Below are 24,757 nucleotides of genomic sequence, written 5' to 3' on the forward strand. Positions count from 1 at the left end.
TCTGCTGCAACGTGTTTATTATGTGCCAAAAAAACTACACCACAGCTTACTCCACACATCTGTAGGAGAGTGCAGTCTTGCCTGCATATACTACAATGAGGTAGAGACTTCACACACAGCTTCACAAAACCCACAGAGTAGCTGGGATATGCAACAACGCAACGTCAGTTCAGCAGGAGGGGGGAAGGGGGGGTTATGACACTGGTTCTTTGGCACACAGCTTCCCGAAGAGGGGCAAGTAATTTTTTTTTAAAAAAAAAGAAAAAAAAAAGTCAAGTTTTCAAATTCCAGTAGCATTTCAGTCGACTGCAACTATTGTTTCATACATTTCTCAAATGAAAGCAATAAGGAAAGGGTACTTACTTGCCCCCTCTAAGAGAAAGGGCTCCTGTGAGCCTTCATCTGCCCCCACCAAAAAGCAGCCCTTTTTAGCTCAGTTACAAAAAAGAAAATGTCCTGTGACTTTGTGATTAAAAACGTCTATCAACCCTCCCTCCCCCCCACGACATAAGTGCAACTTAAGAAGGTGCAGTAAACCATCTAAAACTATATACAGCAGCCATTCAAACACCGTTTTATCTGGCCCAGTTTCAAATAAACAAAAAATCTTTTTTTTTCCCCTTGGTTGCAAATACTTTGATTTGCAACTGTGAGAAACAGTGAATAGCAGTCCCCCAGACACAAATTCGCTATGTTAAAAGCTGCCAGGAAAGAAAAAAATCTCTTGTTCCAAACGACTTAAAAACTGTTTTAAGGAGTGTAAAAAGGAACCGGTAAAAACCCTCGAGCGTAAAATATGAAATATGATTTTGGTTTAAATGAAGAGCAAAGTCTCCTTGTTGTTTACAGTAAAAAACACCAGCTGAACACTCAGTTTATGCCGTTCAGGTGGGGGTTAAATAAATGGAAAGGCACTGTATGGCAACTGCAAGAATGAAACCAATGAGACCTGCGCGTCATCACCATCAGTATTGCAAGGAATGTAAAAAAGCGCTTTCAATAAATAAACCTAGATGTAGGCATCCGTGTCAACACCTTCTGGACACATATAGTTCTTTTTTTTGCTTTTCATCGGCAAAATGAGGAACTAAAATCTGGGAAAACTGCAGAGTTGCTTGGAGGGTGAGCCAGAGGGTCCTAGCCCTGGCACACCCCCTGAAAAGAAAACCGGACAAAACTCATTGTGCATTAATTAGTGCAGAAACAAAGACAGATTCAGCAAGTGCAAAGGTGACTACAATTTTCCCTTGTCCTCGGGAAGCCAGCTCCCTGGCCACCAGTGGCGGGGCAGTGCAGACTGCTGCCTGACATGCCAGCCTTGGGAGCCACTGGGCAGGGCCAGCTCTTCTAGCTGGAGTCTCGGTTCTTCTGGTTCCGCATCAGTGGGCCGTGGTGGCGCAGGCCCTCCATGCTGTGCCGCCAGTGCCAGCAGCTCCGGCAGAAGTACTTGAAGCAGACCTGGGTTGGAGGGAGAAAAAGGGAGATGCTGTGACTGTGTCAGTGCCAGCCAGAGAAGCTGCTGCATGAGCTGCTTGCTGTGCCTGAAGAGGAAGTGGGGGCCTCCCAATGGCCTCTGTGGGGTTAGGAGAGAGGGTCTCTGGGGCCTCTTCCATCTCTAACACAAAGGACTGACCAACCATGGCAAGTCCATTGTCCGTGTTTCTGTGGGTGCCCTTAGTCAAGCATGTTGAGTTCCTACTGTATAGAGAGACTTGCCAGCCTCCCTCATCCCCTCTTACCACCACAGCTGCTCTTCCTGCCCTGGCCTCCCTTCTCACCGCCTACAGACTGGCTGTATCATATGGCTGCTGATGGGGAACTTTTAAAGACACTGACTAGAGTCTAATGCTGAGCAACATGCCTTCCTCTTCAGACTGAAGAGAGGTGACTGGGTATGTACCCCAGTCTCAGTCCCACCTCTTGCTAGCTGTGCAGCCTCAGGCAAGCCATGAGCCTCTGAGGAACTATCTGAAAGTGTGAGTCATCTGTACAATACTAACCCCCAAAGCCTGCCAGAGGGGCTTACCAGAGAGGACGTCTGTTCTCATGTTTTTTACCCAGCAACCCAGACCTTACTTCAAGCCCTCACTTTGGAGCCTCAGTTTAACTACCATCTTCTCAGACAGTCCAAACCTAAGTGATGGCACCACTGCAAAAACACCAAGCAGGGACTGACCGCGAGTGTCCCGAGAGGCCTCAAGCTTCCCCCAACACTCGACTGTTAGTGTGGTACAGCTCAGCAACCTCAGTGTCACCTAGAAACTTGTTAGGAACACAGGCTCTCAGGCACCAACCCAGACCCATGCAATCAGAATCTGCATTTAAACAAGACCCTCAGGTGATCTGCATGTACATTAGTCTGAGAAGCAATGCCCAGACACACCTAGATCCATGCTCTACCGCCCAGAAACACTGACCAGAAAGCTGCCAGGCTGCTCTCTGCCTGTTTCTGACAGCTGTAGGTACGGTCCAGGCACAACACAGCACAACAATCCAGAGGTTCAGAGGTAAAGAAGGGGGTCCTTGGGCAGGAAAAAAATCAGTCTAGTGGGCATCAGAGGAAAGCAGCAGAAACCCACCCAGGTTTCTATTATCTACAAAAACCACCTATTCAGCTGTAGTGCCATACTGCACAGCAACATCCCAGGCAAGAAGCAGCCCTAAGTACTGAGTCAATTTAACAAGCTTTCCTAAGAGTTTTGGGTCAAGCTATTTAAACGTGTCCTTGGTATGACCATCAGCAAACATTACTGCTGCCTCCTCTATGCTCTGAGACTTCCAGGAGGTACTTCAGAACTCCAACCTTCAATACAACAAACTCAGCCTGACAATTTCTAACTGAGGGCGGGGACGTCACAGACATCCCATCTGCCCAGGAGGACTCACCTGGTCTCGACAGAAGAAAGGACCAGGCTGAGAACTGCAGACGTGACACAGAGAGTCTTCTAGGTAAGGGTCAATCTGAACCTGCACAAAAGCAAACCAGGAGAATGAGGAGATTGATCTTCTCTCAAGGAGGCCAGAGGGCTAGAAGGGAGGGGCACATTACTGGGCGACACACAGGAATGCAGGATGTTGGCCTGTTTTATAGGAGGCCTGGAGAGGACTCTGGGACAAGGGTACAACAGGGATCCCAGTGTTTTACAGGGGACCTAGAAAGGACTATGGGACAAGGGTACAACAGGGATCCCAGTGTTTTAAAAGGAGGCCTAGAGAGGACTATGGGACAAGGGTACGACAGGGATCCCAAGGACAGACTCAGCCATGCAGAGCCAAGCTGGCCACCTTTGGGATATGGGCAACTACACACTACTATTGGTCCTCTCAACAAACTGTACCCCAGCCCTCTATCACTTAGCAATAGCTAAGTACTCAGAGCATGTGGGTAAGGGCTGGGGAATGGGAAGTCAGGCTACCTAGTAATGCCAGACAAATTCACAGTGAGGGAAGGCACCCCACATACTGAGGAGGCTCAACAGTCCCAGTTCCCTTCCCTCCTGAGCCTATCCTGACCAGGCCCACTCCTAAACTCTAACCTCATGTTAATTCCCTGCAACTCAGCTCACTCCCTTGAGCACACCCAGCATAGGCCCGAGCTTTAGTCTCAGGCCTACCCTGGGTAGTCATTAGTCCGGGCCCCTCCCATGTGCCCCCAGAGTAAGGGCATAGACCAGCCCACTCACCTTCTTGGTAAACTTGGTGGTTTTGATCTCCACAAAAGCTGCACTGACTGCTTTCAGGTAACTGCGTTGGTTGTTGAAAGTCACACGACCAGACCCTAGGAGCAACAGACACAAGTTACCTTCCAGCCAAATTCTCCCAAAACGCCAGCAACATGCAGGAAACCCTGTTTCTAGACCAGTGAGGCCCAACAGAAATATAATGTGAGCTACTTATGTTATTTTAAATTTTCTAGTAGCCACATTAAGGTAAAAAAGAAACCAGGAAAATTAATTTTAATATGACTCCTCTAGTGTAGGCAGATGCACAGGTAAGGTTGAGAAGGTTCAGAGGTTTGGAGTGGAAACCAAAATGCAGACTGAACACCTCTCTGCAAGGGTAGGCCCAGCAGTCAAACCCCTCCTGGCCTGGAGGTACTTGGTGACCTAGCCAGGGAGCCAGAAAAAGCTCCATCCTGCCAAGTGCCGCCTCCGCCCCTGCAGTCTCTGAAGTCCCTGTTCTCAATCTGCGGTGCGGCACTGATGAGCACACAGCACTCCTTCCTGGCCAGATTCAGTGTGGGTGGGTAGATGAAGCTCTGGGGAGGTTGGTTAGCCGTGTCTTGATCAGAAAGCACAGGCTCTGGTCCACCTCCAAACCCCACCGCTGAGATGATTTTGCCATGATTAGGAAACTGATCTCCTTTCTTAGAGTCAATACAGGTACCCAGGTCAGGAAGAGGCCCTGATCAAAACCCAGTAGTTAGGCCCACAGACTCCACTAAGCTGGGACAGCAATGGCCATGACTATAAGCTGTCATCTGAGCTACTTGGAGCCCTCCAGCAGCCTGACCTGGTCTCCAAAACCAAGACAAGGCCAAAGCTTTTCAAGAACTTTTAATAAAGCAAACCAGACAAGTTCAGGAAAGTCCTGGCCCTTTAACGAAACATACGAATTACCTGCTGTCTGACCCAAACTGATTTGGCTGTAAACTTGGAGCTTCCAACCAAAGTTCCTGGCTATCTCATCTCTTATCACTTTTTTGAGGGGGCACATGATGGGGGTAGGGGGTAGGGGTGCAGAGGGGCCATTGCTGATGACTTGGCTATAAAAAAATGTTATGCTGCTGGTATATGCTGATCTGCAAACCTGGGTCAGTCCTCTCTCCCCACTCCCATGGGGAAGTATCACAATCCTGGTCTACATCCCAGGGGCCACCAAGCCTTCCAACACAGAAGTGGGACACTTACCAATGGGATACTTGTGCTTATCTGTGTCAATCCCAGCATACACCACTCCACCAAATAGGTCATTCAAGATGGCTGCCAGGGCCTCGGCATTGAGCATCCCATGCAAAGCGCCGACAAACACCGTCCTGCTGGGGTCAAGCCTCTGAGACGGGCTCCGAACAAAGTTGCTGTCAGCCAAGACCCAGGGGATCACCTGCACCTGAAAGCCACCCAAAGGTGCATCAGCCCTGCCACAGACATACAGGCTCTTGTGTGGCAAGGCATATGCTCTGGAGACACTAAAGCTGGGGCTGCTGAGCCCTTACAATGGGAAAAAAGGGGTTACCACCTGTCTCAGACATATAGGCATTCTGTAAGCCACCCTTATCTCAACCCAGCTAGAAGTGAACTTTACTGAGGGTCCATGTATCCAGAATAGCGAAAGTAAATGGTTAAACAGCACTCACTCATCTTGAAGAACAAGCAAAAAAGTATCAAACGTCATACCCAGGAACCTAACACTCTGTCCCAGCCTCCACCTGTTTGGTTCTAACAAAGAGCCTTGGGAAATGATGAAGACAAAACGTGATCTGGAGTCCTTGGGAGAGGAAAGATTCAGAAAGCGATTAAAGAATAAGAGCTTGAAGGACAGAGGAGTAGGGATGTTTATGGTATTTGTATGAGATGGTTATGAGCCCAATCTAGGCATTTGAGGACTTGGGCCAGGAGCAGTGGGAAGTAATTGGAGAGTTGTAGGGTGGAAAGCTGTGCACAGAAAATCACTGAAGTCTTGCAGAGCTGAGGACCACTAAGGCAGGGATTGGCCATGTCCTTTGCCTCTGATTCTCCTGAGCCTAGAACAAAATCTGGCACAGCAGGCAGAAGACTCCACAACCATGTGAGCTGACAGATGACCAGTAAATGCTTGGAAGATTAATATATGAAGACTAAAAAAAAAAAATGTCTTGAAGCAGGAAGAGTTCTGAGAAACCAGCAAGCAGGCAAAAGCAGTAGTTTGGAAGACAGGAGATTAAGGCCTGGACAAGACTGGTACCACTAGGGACAGAACAAGCCAAGACCAAGGAGACACTTCAACCAAAGAGCCTGCAAACTCAGACTGCTTGAGCATGGTGGGTAAACAAGGGGAGAATCAGGACTGATGGGCTTTCAGCCTAGATGACCTTGGCATGAGAAGGCCTGGCAGAAGTTACCAGGGGAGCCAATTTCACTGGAAGATGAAAAAGTACACAGAAGAGTTTGGGACTACAGGGCATTCTGAATACAGTCCCACAGGAAGGTGGGGATCAGGTAGGCTATGAGGCTATAGAGGTGAGTCTGGGTCTGAAGGCAAGAACAGAGCCATGAAAGTGTGTAATTTATCTGAAATGGGTAAGAATTGAGGAGGGAGTGAAGTATTGACTATATTAGTGGGGCGGTGGGGGATGAGAAAAAAAAATAGAGAGGTTGGAGAAGCAACGAATCAAGGAAAAATATTAAGTCACTGCAAGGTGCTGAGGAGAGAATAGGGGATAGGAAGGTGTCAGCAGGGGCACTGAGAAGGGTCAAGGGGTCTAAGGTAGGGATATGGCAGTCTCTCATGACAAGGAAGGAAGAGCATGCTAACGAAGTCCCAGAACAGAGTAAGGTGGAATAACTGTGAGCTCCACGCTGCAAGAAAGGAGAGAAGACCGGGAAGGTGAGAATCACCAAGGGCAGCCAGCACATGAACTTACCCTCCTTTCACTGAGAGAACGTGACCTAGTACGGGAAAACTCTATAAAGCAAAGAGCCAGCTTTGTTACATAGATTATTTATTCTAAATTCCTCGTGACCATCCCAGTTTTAACTGCCTGTTTTATGGGTGAGGAAGTGAAGTTTCTCAAATGTTAAATATCTGGTCCAGTGTCACGTAAGTGATGCCCTCTGGAATCAGATTTTAAAAAACTGAAGACTGATTCCTGAGCTCAAAACATCCACTAGAACCACCTGTGGAGCCTGGTTCAAGTGGAGATTCCTCAGCTTCACCTGGACTGACTTAGTACATCTGGGATAGGGCCCAGGAATCTGCAATGAGATCCCCAGGTGAGAAAACTCCATGCTAAGGACCTATGCTATCAAGGACACACAAGGCCAACACCAGGAAAGGTGTAAAGAGAGAGAATCACATGGAGAATAAATTTAAAGCCATGAGTGGGAGTGAAAATATGATCCACGGGTGGCTGTGGGCTAAAGGGGAATTTACCCACCACAAACTGAGAGGTCAGAAGGCACAGCCTGAGGACAGGGCTAGGGAGAAACAGCTGTAGATTTTATCGGTTAAGTTCAAGTAGAGGAAGTTGCTGCTTTTAATTTCATCTATAAGCCAAGAGGTTTGGGACAGAGACGTTGGCTAGAAGAGTAGAATAAGGGCTGGAAGATAATTTGATCTCCATGGGCAGGAGCACACACACATCACCACTGAGGCCCAAAGGTTAATTTGTTTTTTGATGTAATTAACAGGATTTTGTCTGTACTGTGGGGGCAATAAGAGCAGCCTTCTTGTCTCAGCAGGAATACTTGTCATCTGCAGCCTGTGTATCCACCCACTCCAAGAAGTCCAGTGCCTCATATGCCAATTACCCTGTGCAGAGAGAACAGCACTAACTCACCTCCTTGCAGCGCATCCTTCGGCTGGACATCTTGAAATAATATTCACTCAGGCCATCTGGGCTCAGCGGGTCATGAGAGCAAGCCTGAAGCAAGGCTCGGACAGACTTCTCTAGTTCAAAGACCAGATACACATACCCTATTCCCAACGAGAGGAGAAATCACGTTAATATCCCCACACGTAGTTATTCTTCAACCTTGGCTCTGAAGCAGAGTTTCCACTAGGGAAGAGGCCTCAAGTGTAAGATTCATTTTTGTCCTACTCCTGGAAAGTCTTGTTGAATGGAAGCACTCTCTATGTCAGACGCCCAGGCCAAGGGAGAGAGAAGTACACCATCCTCCACCCTAATAAGGGAAGAGACTGGCAAGCTGTTACCACACAACTCTCCATCCCAGGATGCAGAGCATGTTCATGCTCCCATCAGCAGAGCCAGGCTTTCTATTCTGGGGGCAAGAGGGATGGCAGGTCTATGGCCAGACAGCCAGGGTATAGGAGGTACTGCTTTAAAAGCCTACTTAAACCACTGGTTCAGTTCATGGGAACATTTCTAGTGAAGATGGGGCAGAGTGAAAATAGCACCTACGCTCCTTTCTGCAGGGAAGGGATCTCATTTCAGACCAGTGAGAAATCAGATGCTTGGTCCTCATTCCTGCCAACTCCAAAGGGATCTCAAAATGAGGTCAGGCAACAACTTAACTAAGTAGGGAAGGCAGGCAAGGGAAGGCTTTCCAAACGCCTCGTTTTGAGAAAGGAGCTCCCAGGGTTCAGGTCTGGAAGGAAGTACACAAGGTAGGGGTTTTAGAGGTAGCTCCCAATGCAGTGTAAGTTTGAACAGAAAGAACATTAGCTCAGAAGAAATAGTGCGATGTGCCAGGTTGAAGAGAAAGTACAGATAGCTGAAGGGTCTGTGCCCTGGAGTGCCCATACCATGTTACCAGCATGCAGCTGTGACATCCCAGCACCCCTCAGTGCAATTATGTACTAGGGAGGGGAAAAAAAAGTTCCTACCATGTCTTTATTACCTTTAGGCATATTACCTTTGGGAGGACACCGGGGGTGCTTGCCATCCTTACCAGGCCACTCCACACTCAAAGAGCCAAAAACACGGAAGGTGTTAACCAATCCAGCTGCAAAGAGACAGAAAAGAGTGGCAGAAGCTGAGGTACCGTCCTCCCCCAGGAAAGGTACAAGCAGGGCTTCAAACCAGTTCATTCCGGTTGCACTTCTAGCAAGTTCCCAGGCTATGCTAATACTGCTGGATAGGGACCAATTCTGAAAACTACTCAGTGGTTCTCAAAATTTATTATACATAAGAATCACCTGGGGATCTTGTTAAAATGTAGATTCTGATTGAGTACAGTATATCTGGGGTGGAAATGCAAATTCTCAGCAGGGGTTCGAACCAGAATCAACCAGTTTGAAGCTCTAGGTATAAGCACAAGATCACCAGTGTTCTTGCATCGCCCTTGACAAAATAACTCAGAACCGGCTCTTGATCTCAGGAGACAAGCACAAGCATCCAACAGAGAAGCACTGTGGAGTCTATGAAGTGCACCTCTCCCCTCTGCCACTCCTGTAACAGCCTGTGCTCAGGCAGAGGTCCAGCCTCTGGCCTCGAGTCCAAGTTTCTTGCTCCTGAAACACAAGCTCCAACTTCAACTCTTGTAGCAGAAGTCTCAGAGGCATCTCACCTTCCGTAATATCCCAGGGAACACCTCCTAGGAACACCTTGCAAGAGTAGATGGGGTTCTTGTAGTTCTGGGGAGGAAGCTGGCCGCTCCAGGTACAGGTGGCTTCATTCACAGCTTTGGTAGAAGACAAAGAGAGAAAGAAGAGCCACAGGATCAACAGTCACTACCCTTCCCTGGGGTGAACTTGTCCAGGAAGAACTAGACTGGCCATAATCCTAACTCGGCTGCCTGGGAGAACACCGGACTATTCTAAAATGCAGAAAAAAACTTACATCTCACCAATCCAATCAGCCAAGTATGATAACCCTAATTCACTAATTCTGTCCCCACTGAAATTGAGAGGAATACCCAACCAGATATTTAGGGTAGAAATTAACACACCCCAATGTATTTCCAAACACTAACATAACTGAGAAACAAACCACACAGCAGTTTTATCTAGCTATTGCTTATAATACTAATTAATTTAAATTTATAATTACTTGAAAATAATCAGAGCAATGTGGTATATAATGACCTATAGGCTAATCCTTTACTGGTCCAAACAGGCCTTCTCCCTAACTACTTGAATGAGGGACATTCTACTGTTTCCCTGTTTTGGCTCTGAACTCATCAGTCACTGAAGTTCGGACACTGCCAATAAAACCACCATAGCAACCCAAGCAGACGAGAATGTCACAACTGTTCTCCTGAGTCAGAACCATGGCCTATCACTGCCAGAGCTGTCCTAACGGTACCTGAACAGAAACTGTGTCTTCCTTGATGCCAGATTTGTAAGAAAATGGATTTGCCTCCAACCCCCTCAGCTTCCTATTTAATGCCAAACACAACTTTGTCCAAACCCATTGTGAAGCTTCTGACTCAAGCACCATACTGAGAAACAAGTTCTAAATGCTTTCTCCTCTTTCCTGTTTTGCCTGCCCTTAATAATTTGTAGGGGCCTAGTCTTTAATCCTGAACCCCCCCCTCCCCCGCACCCAGTCTGTGCCTTTTCAGATCAGAGACTGACCTTAACGGGGACTGCCTAGTCTCTGCCCATTCTACCCTCCTCCTTTAGCACTGAGGCAGACAGCCAATGAAATGAACTATCATTTTCATTCAGGACAAGGATCTGGAAGGTCAGTCCCTAAAAGGCATAAGCCCACTGTACTGCTACACAAACACACTGGGTACTGTCTGCAATATTTTGCAAACAAACTCAGAAGTCAATATAATGGCCTCATCCAAAAGTATGGTCCTGTTTCTGAGGACAACAATGGCACTAGAGACAGTAAAAAGTTGAGCTGCCAAAGCCATTAGGTGAACAGGGCAGCTGCACTATCAGAGGAGATGGAGACCAGGTCTAATTCTGTGAGGAGAAAGACAGACATACTGAAGCCTATGGAAAACAAATGGAATGGAGAAACTGAACATTCACTTAGTCAACAACTCCAAAACCTCACAACAGGGGTGATGGTCTCCCTGAAGCAATAGTAGATAATGACTTATGTAGTTCATTTACTTTCAAGTACTGGCATAAAATGAGTAACAGATACAACAGGTGTTTAAGATATTAAAAAATAAGAGGACACTTGGGGGCATCTCTTATACCTTGTTCTTGCTGTTAGTTACTGTCAAGTTGATTCCAACTCACGGTGACCCTGTGTGTGCAGAGTAGAACTGCTCCATGGGGTTTTCAAGGTCATGACGTTTGGAAATAGATCGCCAGGCCTGCCTTCTGAGGCACCTCTGTGTGAGTCTGAATCACCAGCTTTTCAGTTAGTACTTGAGCTCTTGACCATTTGTGCCACGCAGGGACTCCTTCCCTTACCTCAGAGGCTGACAAATGGACTGCCCACCTCCCAGTGCATCCCTGAGTGTACCAGTCAGACAGCCTTGGGGAAGAAAGCCCCAGCACGGGCTGTGTCTGATGCTCTTTAAAGTAGAAAGTAGGAAGGTAGACAAAATTCTGGACATCGATCTGAGTTTCTCTTGAGGATACCCACCTGTGAAAGAACTAAAAGCCACTGTAGTAATAGCACATAGCCAATCTTCTCATAAGAACACAAGTGAGAGTTGGCTCAAACCCCTCATGGGTACATTCCTGTGCACCAGATTATCTGCCTCTTTCCTCTCCACTCAACCTCAAAGAAGTCCCTGAGTTTGCCCTCAATATCACATACTCCACAGAACAGACCGTTCTTTGCATATCTGGAGACTTCACCATGCAACCAACTCCTCCCACTGGACAATTCACCAGTGTATAAGCTAAGGTCACTTCCTCTCTGCTCCCAGAATGAGACCTCAAGCCTCATGCCGGCCCATAGCCACACTCACCTGCAGCTTGCCGGTGCAGCCTGGCCTCTCTCTCTATGCTGAAGGGGTCTTTGGGAGCTTCAAGAAGGTCCCAGGATGGCCACACAGAAGCTCCTGGCCATCTTTTTGATGTACTGGTTGGGGAAGGTGTGACTGCAGCGAGAGCAGCTTGCTCTTGGTCCATCCGGGACCCGACCCCCATCTTTAAAGGGTCTCTGGGACCACCCCCCGTCAGAGACAAGAAGGGCAGAGGAGGGGAGATACGAAGGCTTGACTAAGGGAGGAAAAAGGGAAGATACAAGTTTTTAAAGAACAGTTTTGATATAAAAAATAATAATTATAGAAAATATGAAATACTCTCATACTATTACACATTTAGCATTTGATGTATTTCCTTTTAGACTTTCTTCCTATACATTTTTAAGATTAATTGCACTTATAATTTAAACAAATTTTCCTTCCCTCTCCAATTTTTTTCATATTGCAAGATATCTTCATAGCCATTTTTAATGAATTTGATATTATATTTAGGGAACAAGCTACATTCCACTGGCCCATTCCCCTACTGTTAAAACATTTAGGTACTTTCCAAGATTTCAGGATTATGAATAACAATTTTAAGGCACAGCCTCTTTATATTTTGTATTTTCTTTGGTCAGATTCCTAGACATACAATGCCAAAATGCTTTCTACGAGGGTTCTGTTGGTATAAAAATGCATGAGAATACAAGTTTCACTACAAGCTTGCATCAAGGCTTTAAACTCTGCAAATATAACCAGGTAAAAATGAGACCACATTATTACGAAAAAACTAATGAGTCAACACAGTTATTTTCTATAAGTTCATATAGTATCTCTGTCACCTCTTCTGTTAGTTGTCTGTTCTTATCCCTTCCCCATTTATTCCTCTTTAGGGGGAGGTCTGAGAAAGTCTTCATAAAAAATATCAAAATACTGTAGTTAGTTATGAGGTATATTTCCAAGACTGAGCCCCATCTAAAGTAACAGGATCAGAACTAGAAGCACCTCATCTGGCCCCATTTTACGGGGCCATAAACTGTAGCCCTGAAAAATAAAGGGACCTGCTTGTGGTTATTCTTCTGGAAATGCAATCTGAACAGCAAAACCAACGGACATTGGGAACACCAATGTCAGCTTTCATATTCTAGGATCAGCTGAGGGGAGATAACAGGTGGGCCCTAAAACGTCATGCTATGAATGGGAAACTGTAATCAGAACCACTGTTGTCGGTACTGGATATGGAAGAGAAGAGCGTGGGGTATCAGGCCATTTTTTCATTAAATATTCAGCTCAGGGGATTTGGTAATAGAGAAGACAGGCTCAGAAAGCATCTGAAATTATATTTTATTTTAGGATGATTTCTTACTGCCAATCCCACACATATTTACTTCTACTACCCGCTTCCCCACACCAGTTCTAACCATTTGCTAACACCACCACAAAGCATGGATACTGCACATGTCATACAGGGCTATAGATAAGAACATGAGATACATAAATAAACCTTAAGGCAGTATTTCATAGGTTCATCAAGGCCTCGGATTGAGAGTTGGCATGGGTCAGCAGAAAGAACAAAGGAGCTAAAGTCAGATCTGGATTAAAACCCTGCTACTTACTAACCACGTGATTTCTAAAATTATCACTTATAAATCTATCAGACGTAAAGGTACATAAATGGTATTGTGTTAAAGTTATAGGAAATGCTCATGTAGGTAAAGAAAGAGAAAATTGCCAGGACCTCCATATTTACTTTTAAAATGAACTGTTTTCTAACAGCTCTTAGAGTAACTAGTAAAAGGACAGCCCTCGGCTCAGTTCTGAAGTTTACTGCTCAACAGGTATACAAAGAATCCCCAATTCTGTTGCGTATGAAAAGCTCTACAAATGACCACGATGGCTTTCACTCCTCCCATCATCCCACCTCCCACCCTGCATTCCAGCGGACATGTATTCCCACTTCAAACTCCAAAGCAGACACTGCAACCTCCTTCCTCTTGGACACACATAGGCAAGCCCCCACGGACAAGTTACATACAATCAAATCTGAGAGATGATCTGATCCAGAGCTGAAGCCACTGGTATCTGAGTCAGAAGGGCTGCTAGAACGCGAGTCCAGGATGGGCCGGGTGTCCAGGCGGGATCCTCTCACTGAGGGTGCTGGAAACTTGTCCATCAAGTCAGCCCCAAGGGGGTCCAGAGGCAGGAAGCTCAAGGGGGGTTTTCCTAGTACATTTCCCAGCGGTTTATGGAGCATGCTCAGTACTAGGAGGGGGGAAAAAAAAAGGAACCCTTATGACCTTGTAGTTTTCTTCCCAAGAAAAGGCTTACAATAGCTCTTCCCCTTTCTCCTGCCACAACCCACATGCACCTCGGCAGGATCACTGAAGGCATGCTAGAACCAGAGTATAATGAATAGATCTACATCCAATACTGATATTTGTCCGGTACTGTGACCTAGCCACCCAGGGCCCATCAGAGGTAGTTACAGGATGACTGTCTGAATATCAGAGTTCCTACCATTTACAGCAGCAGCAAAACTACTACCCTCTGATACCAAGGCTTAAGGGTTAGTGCCAGCATTTGGGAAATGCTGTGTCACATGGAATCCCAATCACAACTGCTATTAATGTCTGAATACACCTGCATACATTTCCACAGGAGATACTACTCCTTCCGTATTGCCTATCTACCTGTGTATTAGCATATAGCTAAAATAATTTCATGCCACATACAGAAAGTCTGGTGTCATGGATTGAATTGTTCCCCCCCCCCCAAAATGTGTCAACTTGACTAGCCATGATTCTCAGTGGTTCGGCAGTTATGTAATGAAGTAATCATCCCCCATGATGTGATCTGATGTGATTAGCCAGTCAGTTGTAAGGAGATTAGGGTGGGATACAACACCCTTACTCAGGTCACAGCCCTGATCTGATGTAAGGGGCGTTTCCCTGGGGTGTGGCCTGCATCGTCTTTTATCTTACAAGAGATAAACGGAGACAGAAATGAGCAGAGAGAGGGGGACCTCAGTACCACCAAGAAAGAAGATCCGGGAGGGGAGCGTGTCTTTTGGACCTGGGGTCCCTGTACTGAGAACCTCCTAGATAGACCCAGAGGAAGACTGATGTCAAGACACATGTAGATCTCTAAGGGGCGCTGGGCCCACAGATGTTGAAAAGAGACAAGGATCTTCCCCCAGAGCCAACAGAGAGAGAAAAAGCCATAGAGCCGGCGCCCTGAATTCAGGCTTTCTCCCGTACTGTGAGAGAATAAATTTCTGTTTGTTAAAGTCACTAACCTGTGGTATTTCTGTTATAGCAGCACTAGATAACTAAGACAGCTGGTACAGCAAGAGCTATAGATAAGTTATACAGAAGTTACAGAGTTACAGAAAAGTTCCCTTATGCAAAATCCTAGCATATGAAGATTCTGTTCTGTGTATCCCTGAACTTCAAATCTTTAGGATGGACGCACAGTAATGCTGTGGTTAAGCCCACTCTAACTTAAGACAAACCTGGATTGAAACCCTGGCTCTGACACCTCCTGCATGTAGCTGTGTGTTCCGGGAAACTCAGTTAGCCTCTTTAAGCCTCTATTTTCTCACTAGTACCTTGTGTGGAATACCATGTTAGTTATGTTTATAACATTGTTATGAGGATTCTATAATTAAATAACAGATGGAAAGTGCTCAGCACAGCAGTACCCAGCACACAATAAATATTTAAATATCAAATATTAAAAGAGAAGGGAGCAGAGATTGGGTAAGAAAAGATGGGTAAAGTGGACAGCAGAAGACAGCAACACTTTTCTCATTTGGCCTTGGGGAAATAAGGAATCTGAGGCAAAGCACACCCTTCTTAATCCACAAGGAGGAGGAGTAAGAGTTTTGCCATGGAGCTATGAGGAGCACAAAAGCTGGGGAAAGAGCCTTAATCTGATTTTTTTTTATCTGAAGAATGAGGAGAACACCAACCTTAGCACCGCTGTGAGGTGAAACTCGAATGAAGTGAGTGCAATAAATGGTGGCTGTGGCTAGCTCCACCTCTAACAAGCAAATGAGTGAAACAGAGGTCACTGAGAGCTGGTTTCCTCTCAGGCCTTCAAGTCAGCCTAAATGCCTGGCTGGGTCTGCAGTGACTCCCAAGAAGCAGACATCAGCCTGTCCAAGCATGAAATATAAGTCAAGGCATGTTTTCAGGGTACCTATGCCACTCACAACACAGCATAGACACAAGATTCAAAAGAGCTGTTACTCTGGGATCAGATGCACCCACTCCTCTTTATGCATACGACCTCCATGGTGAAATGAGTTCCTTTATGTGACCTTTTACCTTGGTTCTTTGGAAATATAGCATGACAGATTTTTCTCCTAAGCCCTGAGGAATTACCTTTGCCCTAGTTTTCTACCCCAGAGGGTTTGTTTGTTTTGTTCAGGTTGGTGGACATTTTCTAAGTAAGATGTAAACAACTTGATGGTTTGACAACTTTTTGTCTGCCCTGGGTTGCAGCTTGCCCTGTGATTGGTGTGCACCTTGCAGGGATTGGTCAATATACCACGCAAATGAGGTGACTACAGCCTACTATGAAAATGAAGTGACTATGGCCTACCGAGAGGGGATTGGTCAGTGTGTGACCTTGGTGGGACGGCCATGCCTTGAAACTGACGAAGAGTTTGCTTATATATGCAGCCAACCCCATAGAGGTTTGCAGATAGAGAGGAAGGAAGAAAGAAGCAAAAAGGAGAAAAGCCAAGAGAAAGAAAGAAGCAGAGACAGGTGGCGAAGAGCCTCCTATAAGACTGTTAACACAGGCCAAGGGCTGTAACACTGAAGAGCTGGTGACAACAAGCCTGGAAAGGGCACTGCAGCTGAGTTAGTGGTGACAGCAGGACCCTGCTGATAGGAATGCAGCTAAGAGAGCTGAACAAAACTGCTATGCTGACCATGAGCTGGGTCAGTTTGCAGTGGAGAGGCTAACAGCAGGGAGGCCAAAAGCAGAGAGGTCTGTCCTGAGGTGGCCGAGAGGGGGGCCTGCACAGCTGAAAGGGAGCGTGCATGGCAGAGAAGGGCCTGCTTGTTGCCAAGAGGAGCTGAGAGAGCTGTCCTGCACTGAAGGAGCGGAGGGGATGTACTCTCCACTTTGGGACGCCTTCCAGACTTTACCTACATGCTTCTTGATCCTGATCCTGAGTTGTAGCCTGTTGATCCTGATCCCGAGTTGTACTGTATTACTTCCTTAATAAACCACTTAACTGTAAGCATGGTCTGTGAGTTCTGTGTGGCCATTGCAATGAATTATCAAACCCAGCAGAGAAGTAGAGAGTACCATGGGGTGGATGGCTGGTGTCAGAATTGGTAAAAAGGCTGAAGAGCAGAGTTAAGTCTGACCTCCACCTCACAGGGATCAGCCTTGGGCTGATCTTGATTCACATTATCCCCCCTAAAATTAGACAGGGTCTGATGCTACTACTACCATTCACGACCTCCCTTTTGGATAAAAGTTATGGTAGGTGTATCTTTAACTTTTCAATAAACTGTCATCAGACTGTTTTCCAAAGTGGGTGTATTATTTTACATTCCCACCAGCAGCAGTGAGAAGTGCATTCCCTCCACATCCTCACCAACACTTGGCATGGTCAGTCTTTTTAGTTTTAGCCAATGTAATAAGTGTGTGGGGGTAGGTGGGTGGAGGGCTGTACCATACCCATTAAGGAGTTATTGTTTTGTTTTTCAAGGAAATACTCTTTTACCTAGGCCTTTTCACAGCAATTTCCAAAGCAAAAGCACTAAATTGTATGCCAGAGCTAAGAGTCTGACAATGCTTGGATTCTCTCACTTACCAGAAATACTTTTTGACAAATATTTCAAATAATCCTTGACAAACCCCTGCCTGAAAGAAACACAAAAGCAAAATACCCGGAACTCAGGCCTTGAGAAGATAGGAGGTGTGAAGATTTATTCAAGGCTCTTCCTCACCTGCTGTAATATGCTTGGCAAAAAAAGCGCCATGAAAACTAACAGATCGTATGCCTCAGTCTTAAAAGCAGTGTCGACGCGCTTGAGGACCTCATCCTTCTTCACGTTTTACAAAAAACAAGTTTAGGGTGGCGAACAATGAGGTAACAGTCAAATCATAAAGAGCACTGAAAGCCAGGTTAAGGAGTTTAGATTTTATCTTGACAGTAACTGGGAGACACTGAAGAGATGGACTAAAGAGCTGTTGTAGGGATGGCAAAGGAGGCTGACCAGGGATACTAAGGAAGACTGTATGTGGTAGCCAGGGCCCAGCTGAGAGGGAGATCAAGTATTTAAACTGGACTTATGCAATGGGGAGACTCAGCAGTAGACAAGCAACTGAATCTGCATTTCAGGCAGCCACTACGTGGAAGAAGTCTGGGTTGGGACAGGTCTGGATACAAGGAAAACACTTAGGAGGCCACTACAGCGATCCAGATTAAGAGGAGGGTCTGAACTAAGAGAAACGAAGTTGGCATGGACAGGGTACCAATTAAAGAAGGAGGGAAAAAAGTTGGTGGCATATTGAATGAGGGATATTGGGAAAAAATATCAAGGATAATATCAAAATATGACTTGAGTGGTGCCACATATCAAGATGGCAAATGCAGGTACAGACCAGGGAGGTAAGAAAAGTTAAGTATTACACAATGTCTAAAAGGGACTCAGAACAACACTGTGGCACTCTAGTCTAATGACAAACATTTGGTAGCCATAACATGCAGACAGGAGCTACAGCTGTGAAAATATATGAGACCACCCATGCAGTTTGAGAAATGGGCCTCAAGCAGAACCCACAGGACCCAAGCACTTCAAAGATGAGCAGAGGACAGGAATCTGCAAAAGTTATGGAGGAGTTGACTAGGGTGGCACAATGAAAACCAGGAGAATATTTTAAGAGCAACTAAGTAGTCAATGTCAATTTCTACAAAGAGATCAAGTCAGATAAAAACAAAAATATATATTTAATTTAACAACCAGGCCACTGGTAACCTCGGCAAGAGCCATTTCAGTGGAATGGTGGTGAGTGAAGCCAGTCTGCAGAGGGTTGGGGATGACTGGGTGGAAAAGAGGTACAAAAAGTGAATATATTGTATTTTATTAAATGTAAATTATACCTTAATAAAGTTGACTTAAAAAATAAATGCTTAAAGGAGTAATAATTTGAGTACAGAAAATCCTACAGCTGCGAGAAGAAATAAAGAGAAAGCAATACATAGAGATAAAGAACAAGGAATTAAAAAAAATTAAGATGGAAAAGACTTGAACATCCTCAAACAATGAGAGAAGGTAAGGCTGAAAATACAGGAGAAAGTGGAAGAAACAACAGAATGAAATAAGATGAAGGAAATAATTATGGATGAGAAGAGTATTCCTTTCAGAAGGTAGGGAAGGAGGTATGAGTGGAAGCAGTTTGGGTGATAAGACTATGAGCTGTGAAGTTACTACCCAATGGTCTCTTTTGAGCGCAGAGCACTGTAGATGAGAAAGCAGTGATCTGAAAACAACTGTTGTGGGGAAGGCAAAGGAGGTTGACCAGGGATATTGTCTTAGTTATCTAGTGCTGCTATTACAGAAATACCACAAATGGGTGGCTTTAACAAACGAATTTATTTTCTCACAGTTTAGGAGACCAGAGTCCAAATTCAGGGTGCCAACTCTAAAGGAAGACTTTCTCTGTTTGCTCTGAAGGAAGGTCCTTGTCTCTTTAGCTTTTTGTCTCCTGGTTCCTTGGAGATCTCCATGTGGCTTGACATCAATATTCCACCATCTCTGCTTGATAGTTCGCTTGTTTAATCTCTTCTCTCTCAAGAGACTGACTCAAGATACATCCTACACTAATCCTGTCTCATTAACATAACAAAGACAACCCATTCCCAAATGGGATTATAACCACAGGCACAGAGATTAGGATTTACAACACATATTTTTGAGGGACACAATTCAATCCATAACAGATATTAAGGAGCACCCAGTGGTATCCAGGGCCCAGAGGAGAGAGATCAAGTATTTAAACTGGACTTATGCAATTTTCTCCAGTAGTGCTCTGGAACCTGGAGACACTGGGTCCATATAGGGCTCTGATTTTTTTCCAGTGGGTAGGTAGGAGGAAATGGGGTAAGAGAGTTGATGGTAAAAGTAACAGAAGAGATAAGGAATGGGTCATGTATTATAGGCTAAAGACAGAAAAGGGTCAACAGACTGGGAGCAGCTGGAGGAAGCAGCAATTTCTATTGGCTGACATCTACAAGAGGAGTAAAGGTGTCAGACAGAATAGACAGGAGAACACAAGATTCTGAGGGTGGTGAAGTCTAGGGTGCAGGACTATAGGTGGCTGAAGCAGAATATCTAAAATATGGAACTGGTCGTCCATATGAACATTAAAGATTCCATGGCAATCACTGGACCTGTGGTTTAAAACAAAAAGAAACAAAAAGCAGGTGTTGAGATCTTTAGTCAGGAAAGGGGAAGGACCAGGAAATGATGAAGAGGAAGAGAATTAAGAAGGTCAAATGGTACTCAAAGAAAAAGGGACTTATCCCTCAAAAGTACAGGAGTCACAGTATACAAATACCTAGTATACTATACATTCACACGGTATAGTATACAAAGAAACAAGAATAATGACCTGAGATAGATGAGGCTTGGGAAAATGAGTAGCCTCCACTTGGCAAAGCAGCATCCTAAAGGAAAAGCCTTCAGCTAAGGCAGAAGTTGAAGGGAGTACCCACCAGCGATGAGTAAGATGAAGGGTAGTTTGTTAATACTGGAAAAGGGGAGTCTCAGCCTCAAGTACAAGTACAGTACAGATCTCTGAAAGCTGTCAAGGAAGATGTAGCATAAAGTAGTATGCAAAACAATACTTACGAGGAAACAGCTGGCCCAAAGGGCTTTTGTCTGGAAGCACCAAGGATGACAAATACAGGGCATGGTAACTATGTCATGACCCAAGGTTTAAAGAAAGTATACTAGAAAGGATCAAAAACCAACACAGGCAGCCATCATAGGGCACTTCTTTCATTCACATCCATCTGTATTGGTACATCTGTTCTACCAGCCAGAGATCTATCTCAACTATCCTGCAATTCTCTACCATGCCTACAAAGCTGTCTTGAGCCTTTGTCAAATTTCTGTGGAAAGGTAGGAATTATGTCTACAGCAGTCCTCTAATGTGGTCATAAGCCTGTCTAAAAAGAAAACAGCATGACAAACCCACGTTGGCTACTAATGAACTCTACTTCCTTAAGTACTCGTAGTTCATGGTAAATCACCTGTTCTACAATCTGGGCCAGGTTCAATCAAGCTCCTACCATTCACTAATAATGACCTCCATTTATTAAACATCTAGCATGTGCCAGACACTGTGTTACAAACACTTTAAGTAAATAATCTTTACCGAATCCTAGAACGTAGGTACTATTACCCCATTTTAACAACAGGAAACCCAGTTTGTATAAGGTAAGTAACAGCTAGTGAGTGGCTTTCTGACTGTAAGCTTCATCTTCTGTAATGCATCATTCACTAGCCACTTTTGCTTGTTTGGTTTTTTAATAGGATCTCACATCTACTTGTCTTCATGTTTCTGGCACTTCTCTTTTTTTCAAAATCTTTTAAGATCACCAATTGTAGACAAGCAATTTCATCTACCAGAGGTCAGTGCCTTGGCATCTAAATTATCCAGGCCTTAAAACTTATCTAGGGTCTTGCAAGCCTGAGAAGTCATTAAAAAAGCATTTCGGACCCCATCGAAGACCTCACTGTTGCTGCTTGATGTCATCAAGTTGTCCCTCAACTCATGGCAACCCTAAGCACAACAGGATCGGACACTGTGATCCATCGGGTTTTCACTGACTGATGTTCAGAAGTAGATCATCAGGGTCTTTCTTTATAGTCCATCTTAATCTGGGAGCTCTAGTATAAGCTGTTCAGTATCATGTTTTTGTTTTAAGGTGCCACTGAGTCGGTTCCAACTCATACTGACCTATGTACAACAGAACGAAATGCTGCCTGGTCCTGCACCAGCCTCAGTCATCGCTTTGAGCCGACTGTTGCAACCACTGTGTCAATCCAACTCATCGAGAGTTTTCCCCTTTTTTGCTGACCCTCTACTTTATCAAGCATGATGTCCTTCTCTAGAGACTGGTCCCTCCTGATAACATGTCCACAGTACATGAGACAAAGTCTCGCCATCCTTGCTTCTAAGGAATATTCTGGCTGTACTTCTTCCAAGACAGATTTGTTTGTTCTTCTGGCAGTCCATGGTATATACAGTATTCTTCGCCAACACCATAATTCAAAGGCATCAATTCTTCTTCAGTCTTCCTTATTCATTGTCCAGCTTTCACATGCGTATGAGGTGACTGAAAAGACCATGGTTTGGGTCAGGGGCACCTTAACCTTCAAAGTAACATCTTTGGCTTTTCAACACTTTAAAGAGGTCTTTTGCAGCAGACTTGCCCAATGCAATACATCAGTTGATTTCCCGACTGCTGCTTCCATGGGCGTTGATGTGGATCCAAGTAAAATGAACTCCTTGACAGTTTCAATCTTTTCTTCGTTTATCATGATGTTGCTGATTACTCGTCCAGTTGTGAGGATTTTTGTTTTCATTATGTTGAGGTGTAGTCCATACTGAAGGCTGTAGTCTTTGATCTTCATCAGTAAGTGCTTCAAGTCCTCTTTGCTTTCAGCAAGCAACGTTGTATCATCTGCATATCACAGATTGTTAATGAGTCTTCCTGCAATTCTGATGCCCTGTTCTTCTTCATATAGGAGGCCCTGGTGACACAGTGGTTAAAGCACTCGGTTGTTAACCAACAGGTTGGCGGTTCAAACCCACCAGTGGCTCTGCGGGAGAAAGATGTGGCAGTCGGCTTCCAGAAAGATTACAGCCTTGGAAATCCTACGGGGCAGTTCTACTTGGTCCCATGGGTCGCTACGAGTCAGAATCAACTTGACAATGGGTTCAGCAACACAGCAACACATAAGCCTCTGCTGACAGATGAGTGGTGGCTGCGAATGAGTTGCACTGGCTAGGAAAGGCACCCAGGTCTCCCCCATGGGAGGCAGGAATTCTACCACTGAAACTCGAATGCCTCATACCCCAGACCTACTGAATCGGAATCTACATTTTAACAAGATCCCCAGAAGATATATACGCAAGGTAAAGTTTGGGAAGCGCTCATCTAGAAAAACCTGAGACTTGCTACTTCAAGCTTCTCATCAATTCCCTTACCACACCCTCAAGACACTTTCATATGTAGTTATTTCTCTTGACTTAGAAAACTGGAGGTTATTTAAATACAATCCTGACAGCACAAAGGGGACTAATACCCAAGAGGGAAAAAAGAAAAGAAAAGAGGCATCAATTAAAGAAACCATGGTGGCTATACTGGACATCTTCCAAAGAGTTTGGTCTCTGAAAACACTGGGTTGGAGAGAGGCCGAAGTAGTGAGGCAGAGACATAAGTAACCAGAACAAATAAGAATATAAAAAAAGAGCAGCATGGATAGTGATAATACATTCAGGAAAAGTGATGACCAGAACAAGCTCAACATTGTGAAAAACATTCAAGACAACCAAGGGACTTTTGAAAGCTCATACTGAGCAAAAATAAAGGTAGCCAGGGCCTACTGCTTGAGGCAGATACATGTTAAGAGTTAATAGGAAAGTACCACAGGAGAAAAATGTTATGAAGGACATCACTGGGTCACGACAAAACAAGAATATGAATAGCAGTTTAACAAGAGAATTATAATTAATTTAAAGTTACTGATGTTGGTAACTGTTTAACTATGCATAAATATACATGTTTTTTTAAAAAAAAAAACCAAACCCGTTGCCGTCAAGTCAATTCCAACTCATAGTGATCCTAGAGGACAGAGTAGAATTGTCCCATAGAGTTTCCAAGGAGCATCTGGTGGATTCAAACTGCCAACCTTTTGGTTAGCAACCAAACGCTTAATATCACTGCACTACCAGGGCTCCAAATATATGTAAGAACATCTCTATTCTTAATGGTTCAGAAAAGAATCACAGGTATAGAATAAAGAGAACATGCAAATGATAAAGCAAATGGGGTAAAAATGTCAATAGTAGGAGAATCTGGATAAAAGGAATGTAAGTATTTTCTGTATACTTTTTATTTTGTAACTTATTTAAATTTGAAGTTATTTCCAAATAAAAAGTTTTAAAAAAGTGACAGGAAGGAAAACTAGTCAATTCCCACTTAGCTTTCTTTGCCTCTTTTAAGGCAACTGATCTAACCAGAAATGGGAAATCAAGCACAAAGTAATAAGGACGTGAATCCCCAGGGGAGAAGATGGTAATTGAGTACCTTTGAAGTCTGTGCTCATGAGATGAAATAATCTTTTTTTAAACAAGCTTTTTAAAGCCTCAAAAAACATTTGTATAGATTTTTGTAGGCACATATCCGTACAAAGTTCTACCTTCTAGACGGAACATACCAAGGGCCATCCTTACCATCCTACTTCAACAGTAATTAGCTCAACACCTGGCAAAGAGCAGGTGATCAATGTTTGCTGAATACTGCAAAAAGAAAAGGAGTATCATTACTTAGAGCCAGGATGCTCACTGAAGCTAGGCCCTTTTATATCAAAGTTATTCAATTTAAGGACACTATGCTGGCTTAGATGCAACTCAGACTTAGGGGAAGAACCTTAGTTCATCCCTTCCCAAGCCCATTACCAAAACAGGTTTAGAGTACAGTGGCCTGCCATCAAACCTGTGACAGTACTCTTCCCACTGGTTTCAAACACTTTCTTCAAAGGGAATGAAACATATGAAATACATACACGCTGAAGAGAGCTACTCTGGTTGAGGAAGGGCAGGGTGGAAGAGTCCCCTCCCCTGCCTAATCCTACCCAGAAACTGTTGGGATCCTCAGAGCCACTGAAATATACTCCTGCATTCAAGTACAAACAGCAGGAAAGAGTGCCTCAACGGACACTACACTAACCACACAGAAAAACAGGGTGAAGGGCTTAGATTGAAGGCAGCTTACGTGGATGGCTTAGAAAGGGACAATGCCATCTGATAGAGATGGAAGATCAGGGTGTCCCAGAATTAATATACCTGGGTAAAGTCAGCACCTCCATTCATCAGTTTCCTGCAAATATTAAACTGTAAGGGGCCCAAGATACTGTATGAGTTTCACTAGAAGATACAGGGAAGACAAAGTA

General features: G+C 44.7%; 1 protein-coding gene across 3 annotated transcripts in view; it reads right to left on the reverse strand.

Annotated features, from left to right (window-relative positions):
* The window catches only part of CPEB1 (cytoplasmic polyadenylation element binding protein 1), a 104,898-nt gene continuing 80,141 nt past the window's right edge, over positions 1 to 24,757 (reverse strand). Inside the window, exons 4-12 of one of the 3 annotated variants that reach the window (XM_004370664.2) lie at positions 13,579 to 13,805; positions 11,544 to 11,796; positions 9,228 to 9,341; positions 8,574 to 8,663; positions 7,538 to 7,674; positions 4,911 to 5,109; positions 3,684 to 3,778; positions 2,887 to 2,967; positions 1 to 1,458 (exon numbers count right to left, since the gene is read on the reverse strand). In XM_004370664.2, the coding sequence (XP_004370721.1) occupies positions 1,348 to 1,458; positions 2,887 to 2,967; positions 3,684 to 3,778; positions 4,911 to 5,109; positions 7,538 to 7,674; positions 8,574 to 8,663; positions 9,228 to 9,341; positions 11,544 to 11,796; positions 13,579 to 13,805 (1,307 nt within the window). In that variant the 3' untranslated portion in view covers positions 1 to 1,347. Of the gene's footprint in view, positions 1,459 to 2,886; positions 2,968 to 3,683; positions 3,779 to 4,910; positions 5,110 to 7,537; positions 7,675 to 8,558; positions 8,664 to 9,227; positions 9,342 to 11,543; positions 11,797 to 13,578; positions 13,806 to 24,757 lie in introns of all 3 variants that reach the window. The other 2 variants (XM_004370665.1, XM_023725971.1) reach the window with 2 other exon arrangements.

Source organism: Trichechus manatus, unplaced genomic scaffold (assembly GCF_000243295.1).
Source record: "Trichechus manatus latirostris isolate Lorelei unplaced genomic scaffold, TriManLat1.0 scaffold00009, whole genome shotgun sequence".
Classification (NCBI taxonomy): Eukaryota; Metazoa; Chordata; class Mammalia; order Sirenia; family Trichechidae; genus Trichechus; species Trichechus manatus.